This window comes from Nannobrachium achirus (assembly GCF_963921795.1).
Source record: "Nannobrachium achirus genome assembly, chromosome: 23".
NCBI lineage: Eukaryota > Metazoa > Chordata > Actinopteri > Myctophiformes > Myctophidae > Nannobrachium > Nannobrachium achirus.
In genome coordinates, this window is record NC_137830.1 from 27619563 (window position 1) to 27637547 (window position 17985).

The 17985-nt window shown below is 42.5% G+C and overlaps 1 protein-coding gene across 1 annotated transcript in view; it reads right to left on the reverse strand.

Annotated features, from left to right (window-relative positions):
* cped1 (cadherin-like and PC-esterase domain containing 1) overlaps positions 1-17985 on the reverse strand; it is a gene marked incomplete at both ends in the record, with an annotated part of 134337 nt that overhangs the window by 13746 nt on the left and 102606 nt on the right. Inside the window, 2 exons of the mRNA XM_080754299.1 lie at positions 7689-7825; positions 8178-8295. Of these exons, the coding sequence (XP_080610425.1) occupies positions 7689-7825; positions 8178-8295 (255 nt within the window). The remainder of the gene's footprint in view (positions 1-7688; positions 7826-8177; positions 8296-17985) is intronic.

Genomic DNA, 17985 nt, shown 5'->3' on the forward strand with positions numbered 1-17985 from the left:
AGAGAGATGAAGCGGGGACCCTCACAACCTGTTCATAGATTCCATATAGTTTCATTGTTTGACAGCACAATCATCAGTGTATTTTGGATTCATGTCAATTTGTGTTTTCAGATATTTAACCACTTGAAATATAAATACTTAATAAACTTGATCTTTCACTCTGTACTTAGTCTGCTCTTTTTACCCTCTACACCAAAGCTCTTAGCCAAAAATAGCAGATCTACAAGCTCACAACGCCTCGCAGCGCGACTACATCTCAGAGGCAAATATTGTACTTTTTACTCCACTACTATTATTATTTTATCTACTAGTTACTTTGTAGATTCTTATTACTTGTGAAGAGAAGACTTTCGCACACCCAGTTCCTCTCAAGCAGGTGCGTAGGTAACACAGCATTTAGAAGTGGATCTTGAAAAGCTTGAGGAAGGTCTCACGACCGAAACGTTGCTTTATTAAACTCTCTTGAACTTGGCAAGTGGCAGAGTGTAGATTCTTATAACAAAACATACATTAACCAACTAAGCCCTTTATATACCGTACTTAAGCTCTTTGAAAATAGCAGATCTATAAGGTCACAACGTGTGTTAATCTCTGCTATCTTTAAGTATATTTTGATGGCAGTACTTTTGCATATTTAATCAAACAAGAGCTGGATTGCAGCCCTGGGTGATGTGACCAGCCCACATATCACACACACACACACACACACACACACACACACACACACACACACACACACACACACACACACACACACACACACACACACACACACACACACACACACACACACACACACACACACACACACACACACAGTCCTCCAGGAAAACTAGTTTGGAGTCTTGGCCCTTCTGTTTGTAGCTTCAAGGGAGACTTAAAGCTAACGCAGCCAATCCCAGTTCACAGGAAGTATGAAACGGTGTTCTCAGTGTTATTAAAAGAAAACATAACACCCATTTATCATTCAGAAAACCCTTCCTCTGTCCCTCCGCAGCTGTCAGTTTGCCAAGATGAAACCTGCTGCAATTTACTGCTCTTTTAAAATGGTACGAACAGGAAGGCTCAATTGGCTTCTAGTCTGCTGGTCATAATTCAAGACAATAACTGTTTCATTGTGAGCTCAAATTATCGGTGCCAAACTGTAACGTAATGCAAACTAACCGACAGGGAGCATGAATTAAATATGAATACAGGAGGGAGATCGGAAAAGATTCACAACACAGCCTCGTTTTGGTCATCATTCGACAGTGTAATAACACACTAACAAATATACTAACAAGTGTGGTTGCTTATATATTGTGAAGTCAAATGAGGCTTGACCAATCCTCAAATCAATTATATTGTCCAATCAGAAAAGGGACAGAAAAAGTCCATTGAACTCAATGGACTTTTGGGGTTTTGGGGTTACTCTAAAATGTCTAGATAATAATAAAGCTGGACAGGAGTTTACTTAGGAGACGATGGAAGATGGAATAAAGTCGGACAAGTACTATTGTCTGGTTGCCCTAAGGTGGAGTCATATCAAGGAGGTGTCCTCAATCTCCCCATCAAACATGGGTGAGGTGGATAATTACTCATCACTGGCAAGTGACTAAACTGCTCTAGTGTGCCCAAGTGACTTTTACTATTTCATTATTCATTTTTAAATATTAAAAAACAACGATAATATATGAATGGAACAACATTCTTGGGCACCCTGATAAATATATAAATATACGTTTACAGACAAGATAGCACAGTGGAAAACGTCACAGCAGTAAAAAAAAAACTACTGTAAAAAAACACACAGGATCAGGAAAAACTCTCCAGTAGGAGGGGTAATCAACAGGACTTTGTGAAGAACTCATGACTGGGAGACTACAAAAGATAAAGCAACATCAATCTGTGTCATCTGTCTGCATGACTCGTTTTGGTCTGTTGGATATAGAAAAAAAAAAGATGCAGTAAGGTTACATTAAAAAAATCATGGCATATGTCTACACAATAAGCATGTCACTCACTACTCTATGGGTATAAGTAACAGCGTCTCCGCCATACAGTATGTGGCGACTGCCAATTATAGCAGAGACAGCACAATACTTTGTCAGCCTTTTTGCCTACTTTTTGGGCATCCCAAGTTGTTGAAACCCTCTAACAACCAGTCTGTGGATATGTCCTAGGCTGACAAATATAAATAGTCTCACTCTGCACCTGTAGCCCAGAGATGGTATGTAGAAGTGGTCGGTAGAGCTTCTTCTAGGCTAGGGTCAAAGGTGCAGGCTATCACTAAAACAGACACTTCGCTGGACTCTTCTTCATTAACCACAACAACATCTGGTGAATACCAGCAAAACGAAGGAGGATGATAGTGGACTTCAGGTCAAAGGGCAATAAGAAAGAACTACGCCCCCCTCAACATCAGTGGGACCACGGTGGAAAGGGTAAACGGGTTCAAATATCTCGGTGTCCATCTGACCGAAGATCTGTCATGGTCAAATCACACAGATGCTCTGGTGAAGAAGTCTCGGCAGAGGCTAGTACCATCGCAGACCCCTGAGGACATTTGGAGTGTCTCCTCCTGCACTACTGAACTTCTATGCACCTGTACTATAGAGCAGGGGTTTTCAAAGTGGGTGACGGGGCACCCTGGGGTGCCGCGACGGCAGTCCAGGTGTGCCGCGAGATCATTTGGTAATATTTGGAATTTATTTGGACACTTGAAAAAATATTTAATATAATTTTAAACTTGAAGTAAAAGTTATTTTCAGTCAGTTCTAACCAAAATGGCTATTATCTCAATGTTTTCCTCGCAACATAATCTCTAAAATATCGTCACTGTCGGGCAGAAACCTCGTATCTCCAAGTTTCAAATGTGTACGTCTTTTGGTAAAGCAAAGCCCTGCTTCATCATACAAGACTGTCGCACAAAACTAGTGAAAACAGCCGATCTACAAGCACACAACGCCTCGCGTGCGAGGCGTTGTGTGCTTGTAGATCTGCTGTTTTCACTAGTTTAGTACATGTTATAGATTATAAATACAAAACAAATGGCTTTGGACATACAAGGTTTCCACCCGACAATGACGATATGCTATAAATATAAGGTGCTGGGAGTGAAAATTATAATGTAGGGGTGCTTCAGATTAAAAAAATATTTATGGGGTGCCCTGAGACAAAAAAGTTTGGGAACCCCTGCTATAGAGAGCATCCTGACAGGAAGCATGATAGCCTGGTATGGTAACTGCACTGTGCAAGAACAGAAAGCCTTGCAGAGAGTAGTCAGGACAAAAAGGCGGATCACAGGAGGTGCCCTCACGGCCATCCAGGCCATCTATACCAGGCGGTGCAGGTCAAAGACCAGACGAATACTGGAGGACAATTAGCCACCCGGCACGTAGGCAGTTCGAGCTGCTTACGTCCGGGTAAAGATACAGGATACTCAAGGCTAGTCTGGAAAGATATAGAAAAAGTTTCTATCCTCACGCCAATGACGCCATTCGGATCCTGAACAACGACATGGACCTTGAAAGATGCCAGAGACTGCATGGGCCACCCCTCACATGCTTAGGTATGCACGTGAGGAGGGGCAGTCGCACACACACACACACACACACACACACACACACACACACACACACACACACACACACACACACACACACACACACACACACACACACACACACACACACACACACACACACACACACACACACACACACACACACACACACACTTCCTTACATGGACATGACTATACTTACATATATATGGACAACTAAAATTGTGGACTGCAAATGAAGTAACGTGATCCTAAGTGCTTTAGTGGTTGATTATTTCAATATTTTTAGTCTAGTCCTGTTTGTCTTGTTTTATTGATTACTATCCGTTGGGCTGACCTGTATACATTTCACTGCATTTTAGCTTTTTTCTTTCTTTTTTTTTTTTTACCTTTTATTCGTTTTGTGTGACGAATAAAGGTTGATTGATTGATTGATTGTATTAGCTGTCAAAGATGTAAAGATGTCTGAGTTATCACAGAGATGAAAAAAACAACACACAGATGCACAAGCGCAGCACACACACACACACACACACACACACACACACACACACACACACACACACACACACACACACACACACACACACACACACACACACACACACACACACACACACACACACACACACACTCTAATACTTTTGTGGTCTGGACACAGAAATCAAATCTGAATATGTGAGAAAATAAACTAAAATCCCTCACGACATTTCCCCAAACTCACATGTCTACACGTCAACAGTAAAGTACTGCATATGGATGTGTCTCGTGTGTGGCTCAGAGTTTCGTGCTTCAGAGCCAATGCCTATCAAAGTTTCCAGAAGCAATAGGCTAGCCAATGCCACTTGGCATGCATGGGTTACGTTAGATCCATGATTTGGCTTTGTATAGAGGCAGACATATTACCATCTCATTACTGACCTAATACTTGGACAAAAAAAAAAGAAAAAAAGAAAAGGGCAAAAATAGCTATCTACAAGCTCACAGCGCCTCGCAATGCGACGCTTTGTGAGGTTGGAGATCAGGTACTTTCAGAGCGGCACACCGTCGTACGACAAGGGAGGAAATTAAGCATTAGGCTGTTGTCCATCTTCCATTCAATTCAGTTGGCCCGTAAATCTTTATTCCGTTGCCTTCGGTTTGACATTCATGGATTCTGCCTGGAGCTTCAAATACATATTTTGCTCTTCAACTCTCTCAACACCTTGTCTACTTTGCTTTGAAGGCCTTAAATCAACTCAAAATCAACTGTAAAAGCAGAAGAAAAAAAGAAACAGAATCCAGTCTGGCTTTAATAAGAGGCCATTGTGAACTACTGTTCGAGTAGGATGAGAACGTTGTCATCTATCAACACAGACACAAGACAACTGTAAATCCTTTTCTTCTGATTTTACGTCATGGCTCTGCAGGAGTCCAGCTGTCTATAAGAGGGTCAGACCATCTGTCTGTGTGTCCGGAACTTGCAAAACATGCAAAACTGCTGGACCGATCAATCAGTGCCAAATTTCTTTTTACAAACTGCATGTGTTCCACATATCTTTCACATATTATGCGTTATACTTTTTTGGGGGAAATATGTAACCTTAATTACATACTGGAAGTCAATATAATAAGAGTCTAAAGCCTGATTTATGCTTCGTCATGTGACTGCTGTGTCCCACACCAAAAAATATTGGGCACGGTTTCAGGCTGAAACCGTGCCCAGATCTGGAGTCATACTTCATACTTCAGATGACTGATAACACAGGCTGGCCACATGAAGCCCATGCTCCACACTGGAGCCACGCTGCTCCCATGTGGATACTGAGGTCCACCATTAGATCTTTAGTTTTTATCGCTGATTCCTGATGGCTTCTACAGTAAGTCTTTTTTACAAGGGAAGAGACATTGCGTTATATCACTGAACAGTTCACAGAGAATACCAAATAACAGAAGTGAATCTTTCCAGTTCGTGTCCGCACTGTTTTGTTTTTGCCTGATTCACAAAAAATTATAATAATAATAATAACTATTTGGAAGTAGCCGCAGCTGTACATGCGACACCTCCATAGCCTGACGTCGGCTCTGCCAAATGCAGGGTATACTATACGGTATATTGGCTATAAGTCACTCCAAGAACAGTTCGCAATGGCTTGTGCTTTATGTACTCTTGTACATAAAGTGGTCCCCAGCGCCCAGTGTTTTAACCTTCGGTTTGTCTGTCTTCTGAAGGAAGTGATGTTTTTAGTTTTTACATTTCAAATGAACCCGAAAAACGTGGAGCTATAAATACAAAGCAGATCTACTGGCTCCAATTACAGAAAACTATGGCGATTAACTCTTGGCATCAGAGTTTAAATTTGTTGTGTGCCACTTGTGCAGTGCACGCTTCATGAATTCATCAGAAGACAATCCTTTCTGGCTCCTGTGCAGAGATGCCCATTTGGGGGCACCTGGCGGTATGCAGACTATGCACACATGCTTGGCAATGCAATCGCGCCATACATGGTCGAGTAACGTCTCTGCAGCAATGACCGAGCACGCATTCAACAGAGCTTGCATTGTACATGTTCCTGCCATATTATTAAACCCATTTAGAACGGGTACACATTATTGTGTATCATTATTTTATGCTTTAACTATTGAAAAATAGCAGATATACAAGCTCACAGCGCTGCGAGCTTGTAGATCTGCTATTTTTGAAAAATCGTGAAAATTTGAATTTTGACCCGATTCTATAAGTGTCTTTTGAATCCTTCTAAGGTTTTTTGAAAAACCTATGTTTCTAGGTAAGTGAAAAGGTCCTTTTCACTTACCTGGAGCTCAGTTAGTCTGTTCTTGAGAGACTACTGTGTCAGTGGTTCTCCAACCTTTTCACGTGAAGGACCCCCAAAATGATATTTATTTGGCCACGGACCCCCATCTCAAAATATCTAGTTCCAGGGACCCCCCAGAAGCAAAATTTTAGTTACAAACGTTCGCTTTAAAAATACATATATTCAAAGATTTGCACACATTTTCACGACTTTTTCAAAAATAGCAGATCTACAAGCTCGCAGCCGCTGTGAGCTTGTATATCTGCTATTTTTCACTGGTTAAAGCATTCAATAATTCTAGGCCGAAGTGGGTTAAGCTATAAGAACCACAATATCTCTCAGGCACACATACACATACATACACATCCCGTCGCGTGCATATGGAAAATATAGCGTTGCCAGCACTGCCGTAGGGCTGGCTACATTCGAGGTCCCCGGGCAGCACTTTATGAGTCATCTGGCCACGGCTAGTTAGTACCTGATGTTAACCTTACCCCTTGCTAAGAGAGTGACCTGCCTGTAAGCACAACTGACAGCTTTCTAGGAAGTAACTCAAGAGTGAAGTCATCATTCAAGGACTCACTCAACGCCGCAGCAGAGGGAGTCTGCAGGGATGTCAGGGAGTTGCACTAGGCTAGAAATGTACCTTTTATCAGGGGCATTGTTTGACTCAGGGGCGTCACAAGGGGGGGGGGGGGGGGAGTGGGACTGAGTTACTAGGGCTTTTACTAGTTTTTTTTACGAGCTTGACGATGTCTGCTATTTTTTAAAAGTCGTGAAAATGTGTGCAAATCTTTGAATATATCTATTTTTTAAGCGAACATTTGTAACAAATATTTTGCTTCCCTGGAACAAAATATTTTGAGATGGGGGTCCGTGGCCAAATACATATCATTATGGGGGTCCTTCAGATGAAAACGTTTGAGCACCACTGACATAGAAACATAGGATTTGAAATATTTCAAATACAAAGACACATTTTCACGATTTTTCAAAAAATAGCAGATCTACAAGCTCGCAGCGCGGGGGTTGACAACTATCAGGCTATCACTGGTGTACAATATGTACCCAGTTATCCATGTAGGTACCCATGTTGCATCGCTCTTGTACTGTACTTGTGTCTAACAGAGCAGAAGTGTGTGAATGTCATTGTACTGTTAGGGTCGATTCATACTCCACTTTTAGAGCCTAATTTATTTCGGTTCGGCTTTGTCTAAACTATGATATGGCGGGGGGTGACGCCATATTATACTTAGACAGAGCCGAATCGAAATAAACTCGGCTCCTTATTAAAGTATGAATCGACCCTAAGTGTGCTGGCGATCTGAACCTTGGCTTTCCCCCCTCACCTTTTTGTCTCTCATGCACTCCTGCAGCTGGACGTTGTCCAACAGAGGGTGGTAGCAGCCCTCGGGTTGCCAGCTTATCTCTCGCCAATCGCAGGTGCGGTTATCGGCACAGCTGAGGCACGGGACGACCCAACGGCCTTGGTGAGTGAAGGGGCGTGAGAGAAAGAGACCATGACAGGGAGCAAAAAATTATGGGGAGCGTAGCAAACGAAACACCACGCACCACAAGTAACTCTCGCCAAGAAGCATAATAATTCTAATTCTAAAGCACAAAGCATTCTGGGACTGACATTTCATCCTTTTCCCCGCAGAGACGGATATTGAAATTTTACAGTGTAGCTTGACAACTCTAACTCACCTGTTGCATTTAAATCAAAGGCCAAAGTGAAGAAGCCCCAAAAGGCCTATAGATGAAGCCATCATTCCCACAGCCGCATGCACATACAGTGAAAACTGTTACAGTGTTTTGGATATACAGACAAAACCAACCTGGCACGTCCCCAGAGGTGCAAGGCCGAAGTGGAGCCTGGGGCTCGCTTGATGTCTTGGACCCCAGAAGAGGCTGCAGGCCACAAGGCTTACCCGGCTGCACGATCAACCCACAGTCCTGTGCAATGGAGATAAACAGAGCGATGGTACATTTTAGTTTCTTTCTTCTTAAATTGTATTATATATTATTTTGAATATTTTTTGCCTTAATTGATAGTACAGTAGGTAGACAGGAAACAGGGAGTGAGAGACGGGAAGTAACATGCAGCAAAGGTCGTTGGGGTCAGGACTCACATTTTAGTCGAATTTTTATTTGTTGACGAAATTGTCAGTATATTTAGTCTTAGTTTTAGTCATCATAGCTTAGTTTTTATTTCGTTTTCGTCAGTGGAAAAAAAAGGTAGCCGACGGACATTTTCCGTCACAATTTTAGCCAACAGTCGACTTCCTTTCCGTGGCCCCTTGAGCGCGTTTGTACTTCTTTCATCCTCTTTCGGCCCCTTTTATTTTGCCGCTTTTTGTTTTTTAATCAAAGGGACTTTGGGCATGGCTCCTGTGTCCATCTATAGGATATAGCAGCTTAGCGCAGCGCGAGGTGAGAGCTCAGAGGTCAAATAAACCAACCGCTCAGATGAAGGACAGCGGGCGGCTTCTGCGTCTCGGAGGCCCCCGTGGGAGCCACTGCGTCTGGCCCCGACTACACAGGGGCCGCACAAACACACACACACACCCTATCAATACATACACACTCGCACGTCCACGCAAAAGCACACACACTCCACGCTCCCTCCTCTGGCCTTTGAGGGGGCTTCGCGCGTCCGCGCCACATTCTGCACGCCGACGGCGCATCTCTCAACAAAGTGGCACAAGACAACTTAACAGGGATTTTCTTGTTCGTAACGTGTGCACAGTGTACACGCACAAACACCCACCGGGGCCCGGGGGTCTGATGGGAGCCGCCGGGGGGGAGTGAGGGGGGGGGGGCTGGCGGCTAGACGCCCCGTGGAAAACTGGCGTCGGGCCGCCTTTCATCCTCGCCGATCATACTTCACTCCTCCTCGTTCCTCCCCGTTTCAAAGCCGACCTGCGGCGGCTTCCATGCCACGTAACTTATACCCATTTATAATTAGACGAGACTCGTATGAGCTGAAGGGGAGGGGGAACAAGTTGAAACCAGTGTTGTTTTTGACAGCAAATTTTGGATTAGTTTTGGCCACTTAGTTTTACTCATATTTTCATAATTTCATCTGAACTGTTTTAGTTTAATCTAGTTTTAGCCCACTAAATACCATAAGACTTTAGTCGTCGAAATCTACAGTTTATTTTGTTGATGAAAATGTATTTTGCCGGGCCTTGATGGCGTCGTAATTTACACTTGGTTGCAAGCTGAAAATAGCCAATCTAAAGCACACAGCGCGTCGCAGCACGACCCGTTGTGAGCTTGCAGATCTGCTAGTTTCAGAGCGAGACCTGAGCGCAATCTACAGTAACATAAAATGACTGGTCTTTTAGATTTCTACTGGATCTCTTCTCCACTAGTCCCTCCCTAACATTTATTCTCGTTTCTATTTGTTGATGAAATAGTTATATTTAGTCTTAGTCATCATAGCTTAGTTATACATACATACATCTACATTTATTGCCAGTGGTGTCATGCATTTATGTTCTGCTGCTTATTCCCTTCAATGTCCCTGCAGGATTTACAGCAAAGGTAATTCCTATTTCACAAGTGATATACAGTAATTCTCTCAGTAATTAAAAGCGAATAGCCTAAAGCATGTTTTTGCTGTCTTTTTTGCTGTTTTATATTGCTTTGGCTCTGTCTAGGCCTCACTTGTAAAAGAGGTTTTAAATCTCAACGTGATTTCCTGGTTAAATAAAGGTTATATGTGGAGAATTACACATGCTCCATAAAACGAAAAGCTTAGCGCACAGTATTTACAATACTGTGGGACAAGAGGTGCTGGCAACTACAAGAAAGTAATGCGAGATAAAATAGCCCACACATTTTTGCGGTACTAACCGCACCGTCGGGCCCAAATGATTATTTAGTGCAAACAAAGATCTTTTATTCAAGATGGCATGAGCAATGCATTAGTGCTTTGTCGGGCCCATGGAAGCCACAGGAATACAAGAGTGTTTACATAAATTAGCATGTGCAGCATCAGCCACAAGGCCTGTATAATGTACAACTTACTGTCACCCTAAATACTGTAAATATACTTACAGCAAATACATAAATACAGTACATTGAGCTATCCGAAATGTGAGTGGTGGTGCGCGCGTGTGTGTGTGGGTGTAGCAGTTCATTTCAGGTTTGCGCGAGTGTGTCTGTGTGTGCGTGCATGTGCGTGTGTGCTGTGTGTGTGTGTGTGTGTGTGTGCGCGTGTGTGCGTGCGCATCTGTGTGTTTTTGTGTGTGTGATTCAATAGCGCCACTTGGTCACTAGCAGTATTGCAGCAGAGCCTACAAAGTAACATACAGTAGATCTATTAGAGAGGCTCATTGCGAACCAAAGCCTGAGGCATGCACATAGTACAGTCCCCACTCAGCTTCAATGAGTCACCACACACACACACACACACACACACACACACACACACACACACACACACACACACACACACACACACACACACACACACACACACACACACACACAATGCACACACAATGCACACACACAGTGCACACACACAAAGCTCTGGTTCTCGAGCCATAAATAATGATTTTTCACACAAAGCACTAAGTTCATTTTGTTAGCAGCTGGATGAAAACACTGGTTTGTTGCCACATAGGGAATAGAGGAGAGGGCCTCTATAGAAAACAGATTGTATCAAAGTGTGGCTAAATGCAGATTTCTTTCCCCCCCTTTTTTGGGTTGAGATTGACTCCTGATGCTGTGTATATATGTAAGAAACTGTGGTGGTTTTAGCAGATTCTTTGCTTGAGGTTTTAGTCGAGTTCTGTGGGTATAAACAAGTCAATGTGGTGACATGCTGGTGACATGGAAACAATGCTCAAGAATGCAAGTTCACTCCATATATGTCATGCTCTGTTTTGTTAGGTTGTCCGGATTTAAACTGACATTGAGTTGAGGCTTTGTCTCAGAGTTGGCGCAACGGGGGTTCAAATCTAGGTGTTTGGTCAAGAAAATTGATCGTTGGATATAGGCAACATTGACAGTGGCAATGTCCAAGACTTGTCCTTGCCGCTCCAACATTTGACTGTGTGTGTATGTCCGTATGAGTACGGCAACACCAGCTGCAGGCTGTTGAGCAGCCTGCACCGCTCATTCAAACTGGGTGTGATTTTTACATGACATTATAATGATTTTGATCATAAAACCCAATTACTGAATATCTCAGTCTCCAGGTTCTCCAGAATCTACGCTGATTTACTATGACCCTATAGTCTATGGCACATTAGGAGTCCACAAGTACCATGGTTTTCTAACCTTTTTATTTTCAAGGACCCCATAACTCTGAGCATACAATGGAACCAAATGATTTGGTTCCATTTGTACACTCTCAGACTTACACACCTTTAAGGGTCCGTATGGAACACCTTCAAGCAACCGCAGAAGGTCCCTCAACCAACTTTGAGGAGCACAGTACTAGTAACCAGGGGTGTAGCTGTCCCGATTTAAAATGAAGCAAAGACGGAACTGAAAGTTCCTATGATTGGCCGCTAGTTGCGCTGTTCTGGCACCAGAAGCAACATGTTCTCCATAGGATTCCATTAATTTCCCCCGAACTTTTACATTGGATTTTCTTTTGTGAAAATATGGTCCAATTTAGTTATATTTGATGTTATAGCAGGGTATGCTATAGGAGGGGCTTATGATCATAGGCTTGTGATGATACTTCTTCGTGTTCTTTATTTTAGGCAAGCTCAATACAATGTCCCATGTATCCCTGCGGTTGCATGTGACCGTTGGCAGCCAATAGCCTTCCTCTGGTACCATTAAAACAATGATGGCGACACCCATACCAAGGGCCAAAAAAGCTTCATTTTCACTGCATAGAAACCAATGGCTTCACACTGTCCATATTTTTTACAGTCATGCTAGTAACTAGTAAGATGCCTCAGGGCGACAAGCAACCTCGCCCTAAAGGCCATGTCTTGGCCATTTGGCCAGTGATGTATATCGGACCAGTTACCCATATATGGAGACCCCTGGTACCCATATATGGAGATCCATGTACTGTATATGGAGATATGCTGTGAGAGTTCAAACATTCTTACTCAGTTATTCGTTATGTGAAAGTCCTATGATGTCTATGACATCTGACATAATACCCTTTTATGCCCATATATGGAGATCCCTGTCTGTAGAACCAGCCACACAGATATGGGCTGTCTGATTTGGTGTGTGTGTCTGTATGTATGTGTGTAGGTGTGTGTGTGCGTGTGTGTGGTAGGCCTGGTATTGCAGGCTACTGTGTTGTGTTGTATAAGCAGTTAGCGTTAGCTAGTCAGGCCCGGAGTACAACAGTAACACAAAAGTAATCTGCCTTGATCAAAGAGCAATGCTAACCTAGCCTCATATTATGCTAATCCCCATTCATGTACAACACAAGCTCTCTAATCCGGTTATGGCTCCATTAGATCATAGCTGTCCCTGTGCCCAGTAGCTGTCTTAGTGGGCAGCCTGCTAGATCAGGGGTTTTCAAAGTGGGTGACGGGGCACCCTGGGGTGCCGCGACAGCAGTCCAGGGGTGCCGCGAGATAATTTGATAATATTTGAAATGTATTTGGACATTTAAAAATATATTTAGTATCATTTTAAACTTGAAGTACAAAGTTATTTTCAGTCAGTTCTAACCAAAATGGCTATTATCTCAACGTTTTCTTCTTAACATAAAATATCGTCACTGTCGGGCAGAAACCTTGTATTTCCAAGTTACAAGACCGTCACACAAAACTAGTGAAAACAGCCGATCTACAAGCACACAACTGTGCTTGTAGATCTGCTGTTTTCACTAGTTTAGTACATATTTTAGATGATAAATACAAAACGAACGGTTTCCACCTGACAACGACGATATGCTATAAATATAAGGTGCTGGGAGTGAAAATTATAATGTAGGGGTGCCTCGGATTAAAACAAATATTTATGGGGTGCCCTGAGACAAAAAGGTTTGAAAGCCCCTGTGCTAGATATCTAAAGTTTTTGGAAAATAGACAAATACTCTCCTAATCTAAAGATCAAAAGCCAACTTTGAAGGCACAAAATCCTAATTGGAAAGCAAAACTCAACTCGGCCTCAGTAAAACATGGGACTAAATCTCTCAAACGTAAGGTCTGAAAAGGCAAAGGATTACAAAGAGGGGGGAAATTGGGGATTCTGAGCTGCTGACAAGTAAGGGGATTAAGTAAGTCTTTCCTGTATAAATGTAATCAATGGTATTTATCTTGACCAGAGGCCCAGTGATAACTGAGCGAGTTTGGCAAACAGCTGGCAAAGAGAAGGGCTTTACATCAGGGGTCATATGTGTCTGTGTCTATTTTTTTACACACCATTATAGTTCTTATTTTGATCTTAAGACCCAATTACTGAACATCAAGTCTCCAGGCCTTCTTCAGAATATGAATGACACTTATTTATTTTCAAGGACCACCTTCCATTTGTACACTCTTTTATAGACCTGTTATGGTCTGTAACTCTTTGTGTAAGCGCACACACACACACGCACGCACGCACGCACGCACGCACGCACGCGCGCGCGCATGCACTCACGAACGCACTATGTTCATAACAGTCACATCAGCAAAGCAATGACATTCTGCCAGTAGGTACAGACATTAGATTAGCTTTTTGAATAGTGGATTTGGAAGCTGTGGATGTGGATCTCGGGGCAAACACTCAAGACAAATAGACAATACTTCACATATGACCAGAGGTCATCACCATGCTGACTCGCAGTGGACATTTTTGTAAAAATGACCATAACAGGTAAAAAAAAAAAAAAAAAAAGGCAAATCCATTTGGTTCCATTTGTACACTCTCAGAGTGAAAGGGATATTCCACTTTCATTGTATCATCTAATCAGGCTTTTGTGAACACCCTGGGCAGTTTTTTTTATTTTTTTATTTGCTTGAATCAATATTTAGATATTTGATATTCATTTTATCAGACACCCCCATCCAGGGCCCATTCCTATACAAACCCATGGTAACTTCTAACTCAATTTTTAACCATTATAGATTCATCAAAACACTCTTTTTTTCTGGTGACTCATACTACCTCCCTAATACGTGAGCTGGCCATGTTTTTTTATTAATGTTTTGGGGAAATGAAAAAAAAAGAAATAATAATAATAATAATACAATAAAAAAACTAAATGAAAAAGGTTATTGAAAAAATATGGCCAGCTCATGTATTAGGAAGACAGTATGAGTCACCAGAAAAAAGGACGGGTGTTTTTGATGAAACTATAATGGTTAAAATGGAGTTAGAAGTTACAATGGGTTTGTATATGGGCCAAAATCAAGCAAATAAAAATTTGGCCAAAAGCCTGATTAGACGATAAAATGACCAAAGGTTTTTTTTTTTTTGAAAGTGGAATATCCCTCTAAGGGGGTCCTTGCAAATAAAACATTTGAGAACCACTAGTACTAGTGGATGCCGTAGTGTCGTAGTAAATATATACGTATTCTGAAGAAAACCTGGAGACTTGACATTCAGTAATTGGGTCTTGTGATTGGAATAAGAACATTATAATGGTGTGTAAAAAAGAAAATCAAACATTTGACACAGACAAGGCCAAGTCGTTGTCAGGGACACATTTGTGTCCGTGTATTGATGACCCCCGCATACGACCTGTAAACCAGTAAGACTCCCTAATCGGGAGATAAGCGACCGTCACGTCGTATACACAAACTTTAGAAGGAAATCGTAGCCTATCAGGAGGGAATATGGGAAATGGGACAGATCTACAGTATGTTGATGACATGACTTTAGAGACTGTTTACCGCTTTGCGTGATTTTAAGCCAAAATCTGTAGGAGCAGTGTCCAAAAATGTGTTTTGCAATAATCGGCCTCATGGTGTGAGTTGCATCCAAGGAGTGTGTGTGCAAAGTTTGGCATTGATGGGGGCAACGGTTCGGGAGATAAGAGTAGGGCAAAAGTGTGACGTGACAGACAGACTGACTGGCTGACTGACTGATTGACGGAGGGACAGCCGGGGGAGCTTTGCATCGTAACATGCGACCTGACGGTAGAATCAAACACAGTGTTCGATGATGAGTGACAATAAAACATTGAGTTACTGACATGCTGCTCAGGGAGACAAAGAAAGTAGAAAAAGCAAAATGGAACCCAACAATGGATTGCTCTGATGTGAAGTTCAAACACTTTGGTCCCAATAGCTATACCGTGCAATGCATGTTTCACTTAATCTTTAATCCAGGTCACTGCCACAATAGACCTTTCATCTAATCTGTCACAAATAGGATTACATTAAATGGTACGGCTTGTAATTCCATGTCATACGGCGCTTATTGATAAGCCCTCAGTAAACGCTTTTGACCAATAATGTAAGACCCGCATAAAGAAAGAATGTGACACAGCCTCCATTAAAATGCATTCTGTCTCTCTCAAACGGATGAGAGAAGAAAGAAAGTTGAAAGTTGTCAATCTTTGTATTGTGTACTCACATCTCAAAAGGGGTGCAGGATGGAGGGAGGGGGAGGGGTAGGGGGGTGTGTGTGTGTGTGTGTGTGTGTGTGTGTGTGTGTGTGTGTGTGTGTGTGTGTGTGCGCGCGCGCGTGTGTGCGCGTGTGCGTGTGTGTGTGTGCACAATCATTGTAAATGCACCATTTACATGTTATTGATGAAGAGGAAATGTATAAAACATGTATAAAAAATGTATTTCAAAAATAATTACAATTTTGGGGGAGGGGAAATGTAGGAAAAGAAAATGGGGATGTCATGAACCATAAAATTACCCAAACATGTCCCACTGTTTGGGAAACAGTGCTCTATATACAAAGCCTGCAGGCCTGTTCCCAGTGAGTTTGTTTGCTATTTTGATTATAATAATTTCATTCTAGGGTGCATTTTGTTACATTTGTGCATTCTTTCTTTTTTTCCACATAGGCCTACTGTTTCAATATCCATATTGAGGGCATTCCTAACAATACAGCATGTGAAAAAGTAAATCCATGTTTGTGTATTTCCATGTCAAAAGTCCCTAAAAGTGAAAATGTAAATACTTCCTGTCAAACGAAAACATCTGATTGCCCTCATGAATAAACATGAAACATGATGTCATTCACCTGTGTGATTCCCATAGCTCATGTTCCTCCAACCGCAGGTGTTTCCAATTATAGAGACACTTTTAGTTCTGCTAGTCTGTAAATCTAATTGAAGATGACGGCCCGGATGGTGTATTACACATTTTAAGCTTAAACAGTACACTAAAATGTGTATCTGAAAACATTTGAGGTGAAACACAGGCAATAAACGGGCCCCCAGGATTCAAACCTGGAGACAACATTTCTACCAGTGAGCTAATAAGACAGAACACGAACACCCACTTGGCAGTAGGGGAGATATTCCGTTTTGAGCTTCAGGCAATACCACTATAGTGGGTCTACTCATCACAGGATCGATAAGGATTTATTCTCACACGCATAGAAAGTTACCGCTACAGCTTTATGGCCTCTCAGCTCTTCAGATTAAACACTACAGGGAAAGGTCGTACATCCCCTAAAGCAGTGGTTCTCAACCTGTGGGTCGGGACCCGCATGGGCTTTTTGGCTTTTTGCCTTTATTGATAGATTACAGTAGTCTGACAGGAAATGGGGAGAGAGATGGAGAGTGACACGCATCAACCTAGGTGCCCGTCCACTACCCTTGTCCAATATAAATACTTTTTCTTAACACAAAAAAAAAAACTCATCAAACATTGGCCAAATTGTTAAATAACATAATAAAGAGGCAAAAATGTTGAAAGCAGCTGATCTACACACTCACAACGCCTGTTGTGGGCTTGTAGATTGGCTATTTTCACAATATTTATCTGAGTCAATGTCTCTCAACTCCTAAAAGGGTGTGTGTGTGTGTGTGTGTGTGTGTGTGTGTGTGTGTGTGTGTGTGTGTGTGTGTGTGTGTGTGTGTGTGTGTGTGTGTGTGTGTGTGTGTGTGTGTGGGGGGGGGGGGGGGGTCACCAGTTCAAATATGATTATTTTGAGGGGTCACGGCCTGAAGAGGTTGAAAGCCACAGACCTAAAGCATGCATAGCACCCCCACTCTGGTGTGGGGGGTGCATAGCTTGTACTCAAGCCTTCACATGACATAATGGCATTGGCATATCGTGTGACCACGGCTGTAGGAATGAGATCCTGCATGCGCACACATGCGCACGCACACACACACACACACACACACACACACACACACACACACACACACACACACACACACACACACACACACACACACACACACACACACACACACACACACACACACACACACACACACACACACACACACACACAAACCTAGGACCAAACACAGACAAGTACACATGAATTAGTACATTAACACAAATGCTGTATATAGCATGCAGGTGCATACTGTACACGCTTAATCACATCAGCTGGTCTTCTACACAAAACCATGGTTGTGGCAGGGCTTAATACACAACAGCTGAGGTTCTGAGATGAGTGTTCTTTTTTCTTTTCACTTTTATTTCCAAGCGACATTAATTGTGCTGCATGCCTTAGTTGTAACCATATAATGAAAAGATGGGATATCTGCACACGGTTCTCGATGCTCCCAATGGGACATTTGTG